This window comes from Callorhinchus milii, unplaced genomic scaffold (assembly GCF_018977255.1).
Source record: "Callorhinchus milii isolate IMCB2004 unplaced genomic scaffold, IMCB_Cmil_1.0 Scaffold3, whole genome shotgun sequence".
Lineage (NCBI taxonomy): Eukaryota > Metazoa > Chordata > Chondrichthyes > Chimaeriformes > Callorhinchidae > Callorhinchus > Callorhinchus milii.
This window is the reverse complement of record NW_024704744.1, coordinates 83,753,810-83,774,144: the sequence shown is the minus strand read 5'-3', so window position 1 is coordinate 83,774,144 and position 20,335 is coordinate 83,753,810. Positions and strand designations below refer to the sequence as shown.

General features: G+C 43.3%; 1 protein-coding gene across 2 annotated transcripts in view; it reads left to right on the top strand.

The window, feature by feature from the left end:
• sptbn1 (spectrin, beta, non-erythrocytic 1) overlaps positions 1–20,335 on the top strand; it is a 96,424-nt gene that overhangs the window by 8,933 nt on the left and 67,156 nt on the right. The window contains exon 1 of one of the 2 annotated variants that reach the window (XM_042333314.1): positions 9,934–10,057. The exons of the other annotated variant lie outside the window; for it this stretch is intronic. Within the exon in view, the coding sequence (XP_042189248.1) occupies positions 9,949–10,057 (109 nt within the window). The 5' untranslated portion in view covers positions 9,934–9,948. Of the gene's footprint in view, positions 1–9,933; positions 10,058–20,335 lie in introns of those variants that run through there. 2 annotated transcript variants of the gene reach the window in all.

Genomic DNA, 20,335 nt, shown 5'->3' with positions numbered 1-20,335 from the left:
TTTCTCAAACTTTCTCGGCACTTTGTGTCTATACCACTTTCTTTCGAAGTCATCCTTTTTTAAAAAATTATTTTGCTTTAAACCTCATTCCCCATATGTGTTGATGTAGGTAGTCTAACTAACCTGAACCATATTAATGAAGGTGTTTAAAGAATGAAACCCAGAAGAGTGAAATGCTTCCATATTTGCCAATTTGTTTCTCTCTCTTCTCTTCCACCTACCACCCCCCACCCCCCCATCTCCACACACACACACACACACACACACACACACACACACTCTTCACTTCATCCTGAAGACAAAGTCACTTTCCAAGTCCTTCACTCAAAAGTGTTGTTCGGCTGCTTCATGGCTTAAACTGGAAGATGTCAATATAATTTCTGAGCAGCTTTCTTTGAAAGGATTTGAGCACAGTTAAGAGAGTCGTTACTCTTGCTTCCAGACAAAGCCATAGCTCAGTCCTCCCTTCACAACCTACCCAACCTTCACCCACCCTCTCTTTCCTGCCCCATCCCCCCCAAAAAAAACACAAATCTGTGAATACCTCTGCCTTTGTGTTCAGAAGATTTTAACCTAAATTAAATGCCCTCCCATCTTATAAAAAGAAAATGAAGCTCAGGAAAGCTGACAAGTCATGTTTTCACATCAGTAGTAGTGACATCAACTGAGTTTAGAAACAGGTCTTTGAATTGCTGTGAAATATGACTGGCGGTTTCCTCTCATTGTTCCTCAGGTTCCTTTCATGAATGTCTGTGTTAGGAACCATCTGTCCATTCAGCCACAAGTTGGTACACTTTTCCATATCTCGATGCTGGCTTATCATATTAATGATTTAAATGTTTAAACAGCCAATGATGGTTAAATTTATGCTCGGATGCATAATTAAATACCTCTCCTCACCTCCCCCCCCCCCGGCTCTATGCTCAAAGAATACTTTCCTCAAATTTTAAATTCGGAAATGTCGCTCGCTTAGTTAACTGCTTGTTTACCATTATTGCCCTCTTCAGAGAGTGTCTGGTAGGCTTAATGAAAATTCCAATCGTGTTCAAACATCTTTGCTGCTAGAAACTCAAATGTGAATGTTTAACAAACTAGCTAATGGGCCTTTCTCTCCTCCCACTTCTCTTTGAATCATGACTCCTCTGGAAACCTTGCCTCCATCCGTATACAACAACAACAACGGAATTACATTTATAGAGCGCCTTTCACGTCGGGAGGACGTCCCAAAGCGCAGTACAGTCAGGTGTCGGGGCCCGAGCATGGGGGAGGAGTGGTGTAGGGGTGAGGGAAGGCAGAGAGGTAGGAAAGCGACCAAAGGCACGATCGAAGAGAAGGGTCTTGAGACCGGCCTTGAAGGAGGTAAGGGAGGAAGCGAAGCGAAGGGACCGTGGGATGGAGTTCCAGAGTGTGGGGGCAGAAAGGCTGAAAGTCCAGCCACCAATGGTAGGGCGGGTCGGGCAGGAGACATGGAGCAGGCTGGAGCCTGATGAACAGAGAAGCGCGGGCAGGTTGGTAGGGAGTCAGCAGGTCAGAGAGGTAGGAGGGGGCAAGGCCATGGATGGCCTTAAAGGTGAGCACGAGAATCTTGAACTCGATCCTCTGGGGGATGAGGAGCCAGTAAAGTCGGGTGAGGGTGGGAGTGATGGGATCACGGAGCCTGGTGCGTGAGAGTACACGAGCTGCAGAGTTTTGGATGATCTGCAGCTTGAGAGGATATTAAGATAGAATTATATGCTTGAAAGCATCAGCTTCTGATTTCCATAAGTTAAGACATCTCTCTCCCTCTCTTGCTGAATTTAAAGTTTTTTTTTGCAATCTCGCTACATTTTTTTGCAAAATGTTAAGGCACATCACTGTTCCTTTTTAAAATGTTTCTCTTCTCCTCCCAAAGTCATTAACCCATTTTGGTGCATTATAATACCGATAATAGTCCTTGCATTTGAAAAGTGAAAGGAGTTTCTCCCAGTGTCCTGGCCAACAATATCTGGCCGACAGCTAAAATTGGTCATTCACTACATCGCTATTTGTGGGACTTTGCTGTGCAAAAATTGGCTGCCATGTTCACCTACAAAAACACTGTCATTCCACTCTTCAGAAAACCACTTTGAGATTCCTTGACCACCTGTTAAGGCGTTATATCCAATGCAAGGATTATTATTATAGCACCTTATCACGTCGAGACATCTCAAAATACTTCAAAACATTATACTGTTATCTGTGGGTTCTATGGATCACCATCTAGTCACTCACCCAAGTGGTTGTATCAATTATTATGTCTGAAACAAAGCTGTGAGTTGTTAATGTGCTACACAACCTTAAGGTACTTCACAGCCAAGGACAATCCTCTTCTGAGCAAATGTGCACACTCCCTCACGTTACAAGAAAAACTCACTACATTGTGTTGGCAAGTGGCAATTTCAGCTGGTATTTTTCTGTACCCGGCCAAAGATTTCTAAGACCTGTTGTGGAACTAGTACCTCTGCCCTTGATTAGATTGGCTAACTCAGCACACAGCAAGACTCAAGCATCAGACCTGTTCTGTATCAATCTGTTTCACATTGGGCACTGGCTGGCTTTAGTGACTAAGACACCGGGAATTAAGTCTGATTTTTTTTTAAACAAGGGGAGAAGAGGAGAGCGGAGATGTAACGATCTGTTTGAAAATGCCTTTCAGTCTACAGGTCTGTAGATATATGCTCTGTGCCTGCATCATTTCTCGAGCAATGGATTTAAACGTCTTGTTCTCCTTTCAAAATTATTTCCCCCACCTAGGCATTTTACATTTCCGTCTCATTGCACTATCTGGTCTGATTGCACTTAAGGATGAAAGGAGTATTCAAGTTATTTCTTTATGTTAGTAGGTCAGGCTCCACCACTGTTAAGCGTTCTGAGATGCTGCCCCCTGTGAAGGGCGCTATATAAATGCAAGTTGCTGGTGTTTGTTTTATGTGGTTTACAAGCACTCCAAGGTGCTAGAAGCTGTATAAGCAAGACAAAGGGAGCTATATAAATGCACGTTGTTGTTTTGCTGTGTATGTAAGTGTGTGTGTAAGCGCACGCGCACAGTGGGCAGGTGTTTAAGTATTCATTGTGCTGCCTCACAGAGTGCCAGCATTGTAAAGAAAGAGCTCCGGTCAATCTGCACTTACTGCTGTACACCAAACCCAGATTAAGGCACCGGATCTCATTTTAATCCCAAATTGAAATTATTGTATGAGCATCTCCTTCCCTTGATTGGCTGTTAAATTCACGGACTGTACATTTTCATAGAAACAGCTAATTAACTGGATACAGAATTGAGTAGAAGTTTTTTTTAAATATTTCAAAAGATGAGAGAAACTCTTATCCTGTGAAGCACTTTAAGCCATCCTCCTGACATGAAAAGCCCCATACCAAATGTAAGGATTATTATTATTAATAATAAATAAAGTGATATTCTGTATTCAAAAGAGACCCGAAATGACTGTCAAAGATATCAAAGCAATATTTATCTCCCACGTCTATTGAGACAGGCTGATTCGGGTGATTGTGATCTTCAAAGCTCATGATACATAATGAAACCTTCAGTGAGGAGTGGCAAGGAAATAGTGTCACAAATTTATTATTCAAACACATGCAGCCAATGCATTTGTTGCTCTGGCTACAGTCGCTCACTAGTTCTAACTAACACTTGCTCAATTTTCTGCGCAGGTAATTGCAGCACTTATGACAATGTGACTGAGAGATGCCTCTGAAAAGGGCGAACTTCAATAGCTTCAACCTCTTGTTACACACTGATGACAAACTCATTATCCAAACTTTCAACTGGAAGCTGACAAAACGACGAGAATATTTTCACTGCTTCTAATCTGATGTTTACCACTAACTCTTTTCTTTCCAGGCACTTTTCACCCAATCAAAGGAAATGCTTTCAAATATTAACCATATTGTTGCCTCACTCGTAAAGTAAGCAGGCGTTTCGGTTGTGTAGAGAGCCTGTCAGCTTGTTTGAATTGGCATACTGTGATCATCTTTCGGCTTCCAATGTTAGGAAGGATTCAATAAACTTGAAGGGTGTTCCGTGATGGTTCGCTGGAATAATACCTGGGACGAAAAGGATAGCTAGTTAGATTGGGGTTTTATTCCTTGGATCAGAGGAAGTTGAGGGTGATTTGATTGAGCTATTCAAAATAAGGAAAGCAATTGGCAGGCTTGATGGTGAACAGCCCTTCCCTTTGATAGGCATAAAGGGGCATAAAATAACAATAATCCTTGCATTTGATATAGCGCCTTATCAAGTCATTGAGATGTCTCAAAGTGCTTCACAGGATATACTGTCAAATGGATTGACTGTGTATTTTAAAATCAGAGCCAAGACGTCAGAACTGATGTTAAGAAGCATCTTTTCACACAGAGGTAGAGGCATTAAGGGGTATTATTATCAGTACTAGTATTATTAGCTTGCGTGCAAACCCATGGGACATCTGATGTGAAAGGCTTTATATAAATGTAATTTTGCTGCTGTTGTATGGCAAAAGGACAATGGACAAAAGGATAAAACATATAAATGCAAGTTGCTGCTGCTGTAAATAATGGTAGCGCAGGTTGGAGGGAACGCCAAGAGCTAAGTAACCTGATGAGTGTCGGCTTGGCACAGTGGTAGCACGCTCGCCACTGAGTCAGAAGGTTGTGGGTTCAAACCCACAAATCCCTGCCTTTTAGAGGGAAAAAGAGGGAAAAAAGCTGAAAACCTTGTGATCGGTCAACGTTGGTGCTGCGTGACTGTAATAATCAGAACTTGGAGCTTTATTGTGGGGCGTTAGTCAGCAGGACAGCAGGAACAAATTAGATTAGAATGCTTTGAATGTTTTTTTTGTATTAAATGCAAAACTTGAAAATAGCAAATTTTGTTCCCCCTTTCCCCGTCATATTAATAATAAAATTCAATACAAATCTACATTTAATATTAGCCCCTTTCACATTGGGAGAACAACAACAACTTGCATTTATATTGTGCCCCTCACGCAGAGTAGCGTCCCAGAGCGCTTGACACTGGCAGAGCACAGTGCCGAGCTGGGGGGAGGTGACTGTAGGCACAGTCAAAGAGGAAGGTCTTCAGGCGCCACCTGAAGATGGGGAAGGAAGTGGCGAGGTGGAGGGATATAGGAAGAGTGTTCTAGAGTTTCGGGGCATAGTGCCTGAAAGGGCAGCCACCAATGGTAGAACAGAGAGCACGGGGGACATGCAAAAGGCCGGAGCCAGTTGAGCGGAGGCAGCAGGTTGTGGGTTGGGGGGTAAGCAGGTCGGAGAGGTATGGAGGTACCAGGGCATGAAGGAATTTTAAAACTAGTAAGAGGATTTTGAAACCGATCTGGTGGGGAAAGATGATCGAATACATGATGAAAGATGAGACTTGAGATGGAGCTGGAACAAGGTCATGGACGGAGCAAGTCGGAGGGACTTTGGGATGGAGTTCCAGAGAGTGGTGGCAGATAGGCTGAAAACCCGACTGTTGATGGTGGGGCAGATAGAGCAGGGGACATGAAGTGGGTCAGTGACCACTGAGTGGAGAGAACAGTCCAGTACGGTACATTTTGAGGAGAGTACAGAGGGAGTTTGGGGGGGGGGGGGGGGGCGGGGCGCAGGGTTGGAGTATGTAAAGAACATTTGGGGGTTGGGGGTGTTTCTTCGTTCCTGTTTAGCTTGTTTGTTTTTCTATTGTTGTACAAGCACTTGAAATCTGTTTATCTGAACCGTTGCGATTTTGAAAAGGTTGCATAACACACAGAGCGTGATGTGTTACGCTTTGGCCTGTGAAGCCATTACCAGATATGTTACATGCCGATTTATGGGCTAGCCCTTTAACTAAGCCTGTCTGTCGCTCCAGTAATGAAACCTGGTGCCCATGTGTTTCTGTAGGCCTTTGGTTTTTAGATTAATCTACAGCATATGGAGTCCTGTAGCTCAGTGGTTAGACTATTCACCTCACAAGCAAGAGACCTGGGTTTGATTCCCAGCAGGGTAAAACCTTAGGCAAGTTTTCCTTACTCCACATTCTTGATAATAATCCCTCAAGAAAAAGAAAACAAAAATAATTTGCTCACTCAATCCACGACTGTTTGTGGGATGCTGTTGTGTGCAATTGACTGCCGCGTTTCGCCCACAAATATACAGTCAATTCACTTACACTATATTCTGTAAAGCGCTTTGAAACATCTCGAGTGCATAAAAAGCGCTATATCAAATGCAAGGATTATTATTATGATTATTATGTTTATACAATATAGCAATCTCTCCGATCAGATGATTTTTTGAGGAGTTTGGCTTAGGTTGCTCTCAAGAAGTTTTCCAATTTCTGTACATGTTTGTACATATACTGTGCAGCACCCAAACAGGCTATTCGGACCAACAAGTCCGGGCTGGTGTTTATACTACAACAAACAACAAATTACACTTGTATAGTGCCTTTCATGTTGGGAGAATGTCCAAAAGCACTCTATCCTAATTTCCACATCCCTGTATTCTCTGCCTTTCAGGTACACATTCCCTTCTCACTCAAGTTTGCATCTTTTAAAGTTTGCATTGGGGAAGGAAGAGAAAGAGAGAAGATAGAGTGGAATTTATTCCTAAACTGTTACCCGTTTAACCCACCCCCCCCAGCTCAGCGTCCAGCTCTGTTAACTGTACAGTGCTTAGAGATGCTAAACTTGGGGCTTGAACCCCTAATTTTCTGACTCTGAAGCATGAATGCTACCAACTGCGCCAGGTAACACCTTATGTTACATGACACACATTCAAAGCATTTTCAATTATAATTGAAAGTTTTTCTGGTGAAGCAAAATACATCCTTTTATTCTAGCTTGAAAACAAAACCATACAAGGTTAACACAATTATACTTTTAATGACACATTACAATAGTTTGTAGTACTGCAGCCTGTTGTTGTTAATAACAACAACAACTTGGATTTATATAGTGCCCTCCAAGCCGGACGGCGTCTCGGAGCGCTTAAGAATAATAATCTTTGCATTTGATATAGCCCTTATCACGTCTTCAAGATGTCGAGTAGCACAGGATATACGTAGGAAAGTGGTTAGAGCACGTGCCTCGCAAACGAGAGGACCCAGGTTTGATTCCCAGGCGGGGCAAAACCCTAGACAAGTTTCCTTACTCCACAGGCCTGTTTAACTAGCAGTGAAGTAGGAACCCGGTTGTTAGTCGATTGGTGAATTGCATTCCGGGGTAATAATCCCTTAAAAAAAATTTGGTCACTCAATTCATGACTGTTTGTGGACACTGCTGTGCACAATTGGCTACACCAACAACAACAACAACTTGCACTTATAAAGCGCTCTCCACCAGGTGCTGTCTCAGAGCACTTAACAATGGTGGAGCCCAAGGCCAAGCCAGGGGGAGGGGAGAAGGATGAGGCAAGGCGAAGGGGTTCAGGGAGGGAGTTTTGGGGCATCGTGGCTGAAGGCATGGCCGACGATGGTGGAACGGAGGATTTGGGGGATGGGGCGGAGGCCGGAACCAGTAGAGCGGAGGCAGTGGGTACTGCTGTGGGGAGAGAGGAGGTTAGAGAGATAGGGGATTGCCAAGAAATGGAGGCATTTAAACACTAGAGTGAGGATCTTGAAGTCGATCCGCTGTGTGACAGGGAGCCAGTGAAGTTTGGCAAAGACTGGAGTAATCAGGGTTCGGAGATTTGTGCGGATGAGAATGCGGGCGGCGGAGTTTTGAATGAGCTGGATTTTGTGAATAGTGGGGGAGGGGAGACCGGCGAGGAGGGCGTTAGAGTAGTCCAGTCGAGAGGAAGGTTTTCGGCAGCTTTTGGGGTGAGGTATTGTGGCGGAGGTGGAAGAAAATGGTGCTGGTCAGGGACTGGATGTGGGGGAGGAAGGATAATTGGGGATTGAACCTGACGCCTAAGTTGCGAATGGCTTCAGAGAGTTTTAAGGACAGGTCAGGTAGGTTGAGGAGGTCGGTAACCGTGGCACAGAATACGTTGGCAGGAGCCAAAGAGTATGGCTTCCGTCTTGTTGACGTTTAACTGCAGGAAATTTGGCTGCCGCGTTTCATCCACAAAATACACAGTCAATTCACTTTACAGTATATTCTGTGAAGCCCTTTGAGACATGATAAAGCGCTGTATTGGAAATAGAGAAACTATTTCCACTGGCGAGTGGGCCAGTAATCCAACGACACCGATTTAAAATAGTTGTTAAAAGAAACAGAGGGGAGCTGAGGAGAATTTTTTTCACACAGCGAATTGTTCGGATCTGGAATGCAATTGCCTGAAAGGGTGGTGGAAGCCAATTCGATAATAACTTTTACGAGAGAAGTAGATAATTTTTGGGGGAGAAAAATTTGCAGGGCTATGGGGAAAGAGGGGGGAGTGGGATTGATTTGGATAACTCTTTTCAAAGAACTGGCACAGACGCGATGGGCCGAATAGCTTCCTTCTTACTGTATAATTCTATGATTTTATGATATCAAGTGCAAGGATCATTATTACTATAAATTACTTTGTATTTTGTAAGATACAAACACACACAAAACACACACATACGCACACACTTGGCACACTGTCTCCAGCAATGCTAAAGCAGAACCTAAAGATTTGGAAGGTCTGAACATTTTCAAAAGCTGGTGATCTCTCTCTCTCTCCCTCTCTCGGGTTTGCTGCATGTGAGAGACAGCAGACAAAGAGGTGGGCGACAGGCACCTTGCTGGCGGCTCAGATGTTCTGTTCTGGTGCTGGAGGCCAAGGAAAGGAAAGGGAGGGAGAGGCAGGGCAGGACTGGGAGCAGTCTCCCTTTCCCTGTGGTGGGAACTGGAGCCCTTTCCGTTACAGGAGGTTCTGTAACTGCACCAGCGCTTTGTTTAAGGAGGGACAGGATCATTTGCAGGAAGCTGTTTTGTGCGTGTGTACGTGTGTTTTTGTTTGCTTGTTTTTACGCAAGAATAAGGACCCCCCCCACCGCCTATCCATCTCATTGCAAATTGCTTTATGCCAGGATGCAGGGGGGTTGGGTGAGGAGTGAGTGAGTGAGTTAGTTACAATCCAAAGGCTTGTAGAACAAAGAGAGGGAGAGCCACTGTGGTGTGTTGTGAGCTGTGCTGAGCAAAGGCAAACTGTTACACTGATCAAACCCTCTGTGAGCTCCTCCTTCCCCCTGATTTTCGTGTGTATGTGGGTGTGTGATGTGTGTGCAAAATTGTACCCTCCTCTTCCACATGGTAATAGGGTGATATGATTGCAAGGCACAGCCCACCGAGTCGCTTACTGTTCAGTCAGTCACAAGGGTTGTGAAGGTGTGCAGGGCTGTAGACTGGCTGACTTATTCATTCACTTAATGACTGACTCACTGCCCTGGCTGTCTGGCGAGCTGGTTCCTGACGATTGCTAGCAGGCATTGTGCTCAGCCGCTATAGGCTCCAACTACTTTTTCCCTCTACTCTTCTGAGATCCAGGTAGTGGGGAGGTTAGAGATTTTTGTTTGGTTTGGAGGTTAGAGAGAAAGAGAGAGAAAGACCTATCACCGGCTCCTCCCCGCACACTAGTTCTGGAGAGCAGCGTGGAGGCCACGCCGTCTTAACAGAGAGGCGAGGGGAGGAGGGAAAACAAAAACCATGCTGATCTGCTGCTGATGTCCATTTCCGTGCACTGCACACCATCAACCTGGACTGCTGGAGGGGAGAAAAGAGCAGGGGGAAGCGAGCTGCCGGTTTGCCTGCCCAGGATTGTTTGCTGATCAGAGTTGGAACTGAAGTTATAATAATAATAATCATCCTTGCATTTGATATAGCGCTTTTCACGTCGGGAGGACGTCCCAAAGCGCTTAAGTTCTGTTAAAAGGAGTGCAAACTTGAGTTGGTTGGTGTAAAGTGGGATTATATTTCCTTTTTTTTAATATCCACACACACATATATATATATAACACTATTTTGTTGCTACGTTGAACACATGGAAATACAAAGGGTATCCAACATGTCTGGGCCATTATCCCCCGGTTTCACTGCTCAGCTCCCATACAATTACAACCAGCTGGAGGGACGCTTCAAGCAGCTTCAAGGTAAGAATGCCAAGATCTGGCTCGCTCGATGTTGCTAAGACCCTGGTAATAATAATGATAAATAATAATAATAATCCTTGCATTTGATATAGCGCCTTATCACGTCTTTGAGATGTTTCAAAGCTCTTCACAGAATATAGTGTAATTCTGTACACCGTAAAGTGAATTGACTGGATATTTTGTGAGAGAAACACGGCAGCCAATTGCACACACAGCAGTGTCCCACATCCAGTGGATTGAACGACCAAATTATTATTATATTATGGTAAAGCACCATTCTCTTGAGCAAGTGACTGTGCCTTCGATTCGATAGTTCAATGCAAATTTGCAAGACATTATTTTTATTCTTCAATGACTGTCAGTTAGTGCTGAGAACTAAGGGGCGATGAGTGTTTTGTTGGGGAGTTTTCCTTAAAAAAACAAAAGAAGTCTCAAATGCGAATAGGTTGCTTTTCAAGACGCGGAGTGATCAGATATTTGCTTCCATTCAGTCCTTCCTGTGTTTAGCCTTAATGTGATGAGGGAATTCATTTAGTCCTGTCTCTGAGAACAATGGGAGAAAGGAGGGAGTGGTCTATTTGCTGTCAGACCCCTTGTTAAAATCCCCAAATTTTCTTAATGCCATTTAATCTGGAAGGAAGCTAAGCTTTGCTCTCTTGTGCTTCGGACTATGAAAGGGCTCCCTTGTTCTGCAGGGACCCTTTGAAATATTTAGCACTACTCCATAAATTATACAGAAGGGATGGTTGCAGCCTCGAAAATAAATGTGTCCCTGGCAATGTTGCTTTAGAGCTCCAAATACCAGGGCGGCAGCTCAGTGGGTGTTCTTGTTTGTTGTTTGCAATGCTGATTGATTTCATGTTTTGCTGGTGGGGGGAGCAGGGGGAAAAAAAATAGATGGGGAAATCCAAACTGATTTAGGGCACTTAAATGAACTGCACGATCTGTCAGGAAGGTTAATGTTTCATTAGCTGTCACAAAAGCTGTGTCTTAAAAGTTCATATCCAAGTGGCGGTTCTATGGTCAACACAGCCAACAAAGATGTTTTCAGGTTGTGCTGTTTGCTTTGGGTTTAATGCACTAAATTGTGGTCACTACACTTTGCAGATGATTCTGTAAAGTGGTATTTCGCCCACAAAATACACAGTCAATCCACTTTACAATATATTCTGTGAAGCACTTTGAGATGTCTCAATGATGTGATAAGGCGCTGTATCAGATGCAAGGATTATTATCATTATTTATTATTTGCTAGATAGATTGAAAGAATTAGAAACAGGGTAATTGGATTAAACTTCACTTAAGTCTGTAACTGCAGTGAATTGGTAAACCTGGCTCCCTTTCTATAGCTGGGGCAAGGCCCGGGGCTGTTTTTGCCATTGTACAGTCACTATATTTGACCACAAATAATGATTTGATTTGTTTCAACTTGTAAGGTGCACTAAAGATACAGGATTCTTCTGAGCATTGCTGTTACCTTGGAGGTTAACTGCAACAGAAGGAGATCCACTGAGCATAGTAACTTGGATCATACTCGTGTGTGTTGTGTGACAGGTGAGGATAGAGAAGAAATAGAAGACAGCCCTGGCAGCATTATTCTAGGCCTGTTTCCCCCTCCCCACGTTCTCTCGTACTTTTCTAGCATGATGCTGACCACCACAGTAGATATGTGTATTTTTTCTTCGTTTTAACGGTGTAGTTTCCGGTTCCGGGGAATTAACGAGAATTTTAGAAAGTGAATCTTCTCCTGATAGCTCTAGTGCTGGCCAGCATAGTTCCAAATTCAGTCTTCGATGAATTCATCTCAGATGGATTAACAGTGTGGACCCTACAATTAACCTAAGTGTCCCTAACATATAAAAGGAGGGAAAATCAGCCTAACATCCCGTCCCTGAGCACTAATAATAATAATCATTGCATTTGATGCAGCGTCTTTCTCCAGTTGGATGAAAGCTAACTTTCTCCAGTTGAATGTCAACAAGACCGAGGCCCTCCTAATTGGCTCCGGTCGGCACCGGAACCTTGGGTTCTTGCTTGACCCGCAACTGTCCTTTCTACCACACATCCGTGCCATGACACGCTCTGCCTTCCCCCACCTCTGCAACATCGCTCGGCTCTGCCACTGCCTCTCGCCTCAGACCACCGACACCCTCATCCATGCATTCATCCCTCTCACACCACCCTCGCCTGGCTCCCCATCCCCCAGAGAATAGAGCTCAAAATCCTTGTCCTCGCCTTCAAAGCCCTCCATGGCCTCGCTCCTTCCTGTATCTGTGACGTGCTAACTCCATATCGACCTGTCCCCTTTGTCCACTCAGCGGGCTCTGGCCTGCTCCAAGCCCCCTGCCTGGCCCACCCCACCATCGACGGTCGGGCCTTCAGCATCTTTGCTACCTAAAGCTTTAGTAGGGACTAGAGTGATAATTGTATCGGAAGGAGCTGTGTAGCATCCTGCCATATGAATAGTGACTTGAATAGTTTCAATGTAGCGGAATCAGCATCATGTTGATAATAATAATAATCCTTGCATTTGATATAGTGCCTGATCATGTCTTCGAAGCGCTTCACAGAATCTACTGTAAAGTAAATTGAGAGAATACTTTGTGGGAATGCTGTAACTCCAATCTGTTTTGATGTACATTTCTGTTGTTGCCGTTGGTTTTGTTGCTCCTGCACAGTGTCAGATGTTTGCAAAATACATTGTACTAACTACCTACCTACCCTGAACTTCTCACTCAGCTCTGTGGTCTTTTCTGTTCCGGAACCAGTTCACCCTGAGTTCTTCTTAATTTCTGGGATGACCACTTGAATGTCAGTGCTGTACTCGAGATTACCCCCTCATAAACTGGTTAGTATTTCAGTGGAATGTTGTGTACTCTTCTGAATGCCAGAAATGGAGCTAACAAAAAAAGGCGGGTGATTTAAAATTAAGAAGCTTTATAACTGAGCTTGTTTTCATGTTTGCACTTGGTGCTTTCAGGCAGACTTCACCTGAAGCTGAGCATTGTTCTGTTATTCAGCCTCTCGCACCTTCCTTCTAAAATATACAGCAAAAGTATTTCGCCAACGAAATTTACAGTCAATTCGCTCTGCAGTATATTCTGTGAAGCACTTTGAGATGTCTCAATGATGTGATAAGGTACTATATCAAACTCAACGATTTTTATTTATTAAAACTTGCGCACCCTTGCTAAAAATAAAGCCCAGGCAAAAATACAGCTACTTTTAGCAATTGGCGTATAATGCCGGGCATCCAGTTGCCTTGGCACATTGGTGTGCTTTTTTGCGCTGCAGAATGTAGGAGATCGAAACAGAATGTTGCACTCAGATGAGAAGTTTCCTCCTGTCTGAACAGTACATCTGCGGGAGGCTGGCCTGAGGGAAAGCCGGTGAGGTGAGATGCAGTCCCATGAGGAGATGGAGCAGGAGCCAATGGGGCCATGATGTATGAGTGAATTTCTGCCCTCTTCTCACCCTCGGCCATAAACAGGGTGGGCTCATTGCGGAGTAGCTCTGGAATGTTGTGGGCACTGTGTTGAAAATGGCCCCGGTTCAGAGACGTGCATCTTTTTTTGTGTGTGCTGCAGGAGAAAAAACCTACCAATAGGACAATGCTCCACTGGGACAAGAAGCCTGACCTGGTCTTCTGCGTCTTAATCCGCACATTGTGGCGGATGCAGGTTGAAAAGTGTCAGTTGCATCTGAATAAGAGATACAGCTCAACTCAGTTTGTAAACATAAAGAGTTTATATGTTTCATAGAGGAACTTTTTTTTAAACATGGATTCATATCAGAATGAAGCGTAATACTGTAGTTTTTTTAAAACAATAAATCATGGTTTCCTCCTTCCTATTCCCTCACACTATTTTATTTATTTGTTTTATAAACAATGTGCTATTCTCAGTCAGGAAGAAGGGGTGGGGAAGGGTCAAACTTGCACCCGGATGGTATGGGGACTGCTGCTGTTAGGAAGCTGCCTTAGATAAACAGGTTGGAAATGAACTGACCTACCTTGGAAGGGCACTGCGATTACACGACGCATCGAGGACTAGAATCATTTCTTATTTGAGAGAAATCGATGGGCCGAATGGCCGTACTTCTGTGCTGTAAATTTCTATGTGGTTCTATGGTGATCGGCCATGAATTCCAACTGGGCATTAACAGTTCCACCACATGTTCTCTAAATTTCATTAATGTGTCACCCTGCATAATACAGAAGGGTGAGAAATTCCTTACGTTAAACGTGGCAGTTCTGATTGGCACTAATTCCATCTGAATGACCCTATTAGCGCATATCGCCAATGTTGATGCATTTAGATGAGGAATTTCGCACCAAGGTTCCTTTAGAAAATAGTCAATCAACAGATTCCACTTAACGTCAACATGGAATAATTTCTTGACTTCAATAAACAATTTTCGCACAAGTGGCCTTTTAGTTTCCCGGGTTACATTAGAAACCCAATAAGCTCACTTGCCACCGCACCGAGGCTTGGTGCCTGACTGGATGACCCTGAATACCAGTGCACTGTGACCATCTGTTCAAGCTTTCTGTTATTACTGGCTTCAACTCTCTCCGCGCTTCGCTTCACCTCAATAGGGGAATTCTTGATTTGAATCGATTACAGCCAGCATTTTGCTTCACCCAGTACAGACTATCAGTAAATAGATACCAGCATGGCTCAACCGATAGCAATCTCGCCTCTTGAGTCAGAAGGTTGTGGGTTCAAAACCCACTCGGGTACTTTGAATTCATGTAGCCTAATCTGACACTCCATTACAGTGGTGGGGGAGTGCATCGTTGTCGGAGGTGCTGTCATGAGATGGTACACTGAGGTGCCATCTGCCTGTTCAGGTGGAAGTTAAAGATCCCATGACACTAATCAAAAGAGAAGTAAATTTCTCAGGGTGTCCTGGACAACAATCTAACCCAAACAAAATTGGTCATTCACTTCATTGCTGTTTGTGGTACGTTGCTGTGTGCAAATTGGCTGCTGCATTTGCTGACAAAACACACATTGTGAAACCTTGTAAAGTGTTTTAGAAATCTTTCCGATGTGAAAGGCATGAGACCAAATGCAATTTTTTAAAAAAAACAGTAAGCTGTAAAATGGGAACTGATCAGATCAGTAACTTAACCAAGCTTAAAAAAGGGATTTCCCCTCATTTCCGTTATATATTAAGTGAACTACATTTACAAAGGCTGTAACTGAAGTTTGTAAATGACATATTTGCAGACAATGGCATGGTATGTTTTTCAAACTGTACAGTGGGCGCGTCCTGTTTACTTGAGTGCAACTGTAAGGTTTGATTTGGAGAAAAAATGGGGCTGAACTTGTACTATACAATAAAAAAGCAAATATTTGTTTAACAACAACAACTTGCATTTATATAGCGCTCTCCACACAGGGTAGCGTCCCAAAGCGCTCGACAGGGTTGGAGTCTGACCCCAAGCCAGGGGGAGGCAGAAGGGGGAAGTGTCCGTAACAGCGATCAAAAAGGAAGGTCTTGAGGCAGGATTTAAAGTGGGGAAGGAGGAGGCAAGGAGGAGGGATTGAGGGAGGGAATTCCAGAGCTTTGTGGCATAGTGTCTGAAAACACTACTTAGCTGAAAGCTAAGAACGTTTTAACAACTCCGTATGCAAGAATGAAGTTTGTGCTGGGTCACACAGCACTCACTGTTTGCTTCTGAACTCGGATTGCATTTTGAAATTGCCAAGGAACGCACTCCTCGGTTATTAGCGATTTTTGGAGAAAACCAGCAGTCACTCTTCAGCCTCTAAATTATAGAAGAAAATAGCCACAGTGCATTGTTAGGGCTCAGGTACTACACTTTCCCTAGACCCACATCCCAGACTCCAGCAGTACCGCATCACACACTATGGGGTCCCTAACCTTGGCTCTTGCCAACCTGCGCCTAATGCATTCTAGAATTAGTCACGCAGGATCCGTCCCTCCAGGGAGAGAGTGCACATTCCATTCCAAAAAACATCTCTGGAATTTCCATGCATAGGTGGGATGCATTTGTGTTTGGTTTGGATACCTTTAAGCAGGTGATGGGTTTCTGCATGTGACAGCTGATCAAAAAATACTGTCTCCCAGTATGGATGTATGTGTTTTTATAGTGCCATATATGTTGAAACCTGTCGGTGCTTTTTGAATGCAACAAGTACCAGTAAAGAGTCATGAAGTGAACATCCAATTTATCTGGAGAATTGTTGGTTAGGACACCGATAGAAAAAAAAACCTTCGCTTTTGAATAGTGTTTTGGGATCTTTAATGATAGGCAGACAGGACCTCGGTTTAACGTCTGAACCAAAAGCAGACCACCTGTGCACGCTCTGAGCAGGTTGTGTCCATTATAGGAGAAGATGAACCATACTCCAGGAAATCTCTGGTTACAGTGAATTGGAGCTTAATTTGGTCACTTTCATCCTCCCCCCCACCCAATGCTGATGAGTAAGTTATAGCTAAGCAATGCGCAAAGCTACAAAGCCAATTGGCACAGCAAGAGAGTAATGTCTTCGATGCAGTTCATGCTGAAGCATGAAACAGTTCATTGTTAACTTGAAAAGTAAATAAGTTCCCAGATGCCAGGAATACATGAACCCAAATTGTGTCTGACTCAATCCAGTCTCAAGACAATTGAGACTTTGAAATGATTGGCCAACATAAGACACAACAGCAGCAAATGGGCAAAGATAGTATTATTGGAAAAAGGGCTCTGTGCTCTGCAAGATTTCTAGGTGTGACATTATACCAGGTTGAAATTGGCACAGTGATGCCTCTGAAACATGCCTGGGTATGCACTGCTGACCTCTGTCTATGCTGTAAATTTCTATAGTTCTGTGGTCTGCCAAGTCCAAGGTGACACAACATAACTGCTCATCTTGTGAATAGCAAGTAATCTTAATATGCATCCAATTCTACATATTTCCTCACCTTGGTGAAAGATTTATGCCTTCATCCCTGTGAAATCCTCTGGTTATATTCTTATCTGTTTCATTTTATTATTTTTGCTTTCCAGTATGTTGTGCATAATTCTTCAGCTTCGAGGACTGTAACAAGATATTGTCTGAATAACTTCTTACCCACAACATTACTAAACTGTAGATTTTCCACAGTTGCCAATTAGTACCTGTTTCTTCATCTATATTTGCTATCAGTTACTGTATATGCATTTGTTAATGCAGTTTTGTTCTTCACAGCTGAATGCAGCACCAATATACAGAGAAAATGTGTAGAGACAAAACCCACCTGGGTTTAGATTTACTCTATTGATGTAGTGTTTTGGAGAATTCAGAATTTGTCTCATCATTGAAGTTGTTTTTCCGTAGTTAAAGGAACTTACCGAAACCTGGCTTCAAAATCTGAATTTCAGACGTCGCCAAATTTTGGAAGTTTTAAATGTGGATCCAGATGGAATTTCTCCACAATGGTGTTTTAAGTACTAACTGAGTTTTAAGTCGTGGTTTTCGAGAGTACAGATTCTTCTCTGCCCGCTACACGAATTTGTCATCTTGGAATTAAGTGGTATCAAACAATTGCATAAAATTAATTTGGAAATTGTTGGTAGTTTGGAAAATCTTAGCCAAGACTGAAGTTTATCAGCTGGCTCACGAACTGGATTGCAGCAATTTTACTTGCAGGACAATCAGCCAGTTGAGAAGACATTCAGCCGTGTAATAAATACAGAGTTGAGAAATTGGCAAGTAACCAACAAGCACTTGTGAAATGAAAGTCTCGGCAAAGACAAAAATGCCCACCTCCTCAAGTGTTTTGCACAATTTAGAAATATTTAAGGGGGGTCAGAATACTTTTTAACTCATTCCTCCCTGACTCAGAATTCCAGCTCCAGATACTGCACCTTTGACACTACAAGTGAGTGTTTTGGATTCAGTCATTGAATTACTGAAAATGGGGGAAAGAAGTTGTATCCCATACATAATCCTATCATAATCCTTGCATTTCACGTCAGGAGGATGTCTCAAAACACTTTGCAAGAATTGCTATAAAGTGTCGTGACTGTTTATTTGATAGGCAAACGTGGCAGCCAATCTCCGCACACGATGTTCCACAATTGCCATGAATTAAATAAGTTATTTTATCTGGGGGATTATTGGCCAAGACACCGGGAGAAACTCCCTTCTCTCTTCGAATAGTGCTGTGGGATCTGAACAGGCAGACGGGATCTGGGTTTAATGTTGCACCTGAAGGATGGCACCTTCTGCAATGCATTGGAGGGTGAGCCTGGGTTATGTGAGTTTGAAGTCCTGACATTGAGCTTGAACCACAATCTTCTAACTTGGAGGCAAGAGAATCTACTATCAACTGAATAAACCAGGCTGACACTTTAGACGTCTTGCGAAATTATTGGTGTGCATGTGTTTGTGTGTGTGTTTGCGTGTGTGTGTTTGGACGTGTGTATGAACGTGATTAATGAATAAAGATGATACAGGTCTTTCTATGGATTGAGTTTCTGAAATTCTTTGTGACCACAAGGATCTGATTGTTAGATTTGAATTTTGGAAAATGCTTAAATTCTCTGTTAATTTGGAAGTTATTTCTCAACCATTCCCTAAAAAAAAACGAATTTAAGGGTTTTCCAAAATTCGGTGTGATTTTAATTTTTAAAATTTTTTAAAATTAGTCTCTTAAGACTAAGACCGTGAGAAATTTTGGAGCCTCGGGTCTCTGTATCCATGTAGCTCTTGTTGTTCTCTGCTACAAGCCTTTCTTCTGCGCTTGGTTGCTTCCCCACTCCACTTCCACTGTAATGTTTTACGGTGGGTAAGGGGAAGGGGAGCACAGAGAGAAGAGGAAAGAGCAGACAGTCATAACAAGAGATGAGATGTTTTGATGATGTCCATTTTTTTTTAAAATCGTTTTTTTTTCTCCCACAAAAATTCTGAGAATATGGTGCAATAGGGGAGCCGAATTCCAAGCCTGACCTTAACTCCCTCCCTTATAAATATACAAACTGAAAAACATCCACCCATAACATCCATTCATGCGTGTGACTTCTGGTTTGGTTTTGTCGTTAAGGTCACCACGATGTGAGAATCCGCGTTACACAAAGGGGCTCGCACAGCTCCTGCTGGAACATTAACAGGCGGGGGAGAGAGAGTGAGAGCGCTCTTTGTGCGAGAGCTACTGTAGGGAAACTCATGCTAGCCAGTCTCGGTCGCGTTGCTGAATGCTTTACTGTGTCCCATGTGGAAAAAAAATGTGCAACTGAGGGGCCTTTTAATTCAAGGCAACAGAGGTTTTAAACAGCAGTACAGTGATTACAGTGTGGCCCGGCATCCATCCGACGGGGTTTTAAGGTCATGTGAATTTTTTTGAACGTTTTTGTAAATCATGTCGCATTCTTGGATGAAGAGCGGGTAGGGGCAAGGGAGGGAGAGCGAAAGTCTGTGTTTATTAGAAATTGAGGACAGTGATTGGAAAATCTCATGGTGATGAGATTATGGGCTCCCTCTTCACAAGGGATTGTCTTAGTTCCGATAGAACAATGTGTGTTATGTGTGTGTCAGCTGCATGCGGTTTAGTAAAGGGTGGACCTTGCTGTGTGACAGGACTGTTGGCAAAACACTGTGAGACTAAGTTTGGTCTTGAAAACAGGCAGCCTTTCAATCCTGCAACAAGTACACCCTTTGCACTAAAGCTACTCATGTGAATTTCGGTTGCTGAGATTGAAGAATGGGGGTGGGGGCCAGCGAAGAGGAGTTACAGTTAATGGAGAGGATACATTAGAACACATTAGAATATACAGCACAGAAACAGGCCATTCGGCCCAAGGGGTCAATGCCAGTGTTTATGCTCCACATGAGCCTCCTCCTGCCCTTCCTCAACTAAGCCTTCAAGCATAGCCTCCTATTCCTTTCTCTCTCATGTACCTATCTAGCTTTCCTTTAAATACATCTATGCTATTTGCCTCAACAACTTCTTGTGGTAGCATATTCCACATTCCCATTACTCTCTGTGAAGAAATTTCTTCTAACTTCCCTATTTGATTTATTTGTGACTATTTTGTATTGATGGCTCCTGGTTTTGGTCTCCCCCACAAGTGGAAACATCTTCTCTATGTCTACCCTATCAAAACCTTTCATCATTTTAAAGACCTCTATCAGGTCACCCCTTACCCTTCTCTTTTCAAGAGAAAAGAGTCCAAGCTTGTTCAGCCATTCCTGATAGGTATAACCTCTCAGTTCAGGATATAGAAAGTAAATCGAAATAAACAGCAACAATGTATTTAAGAGAAAATCTGATACATAGATG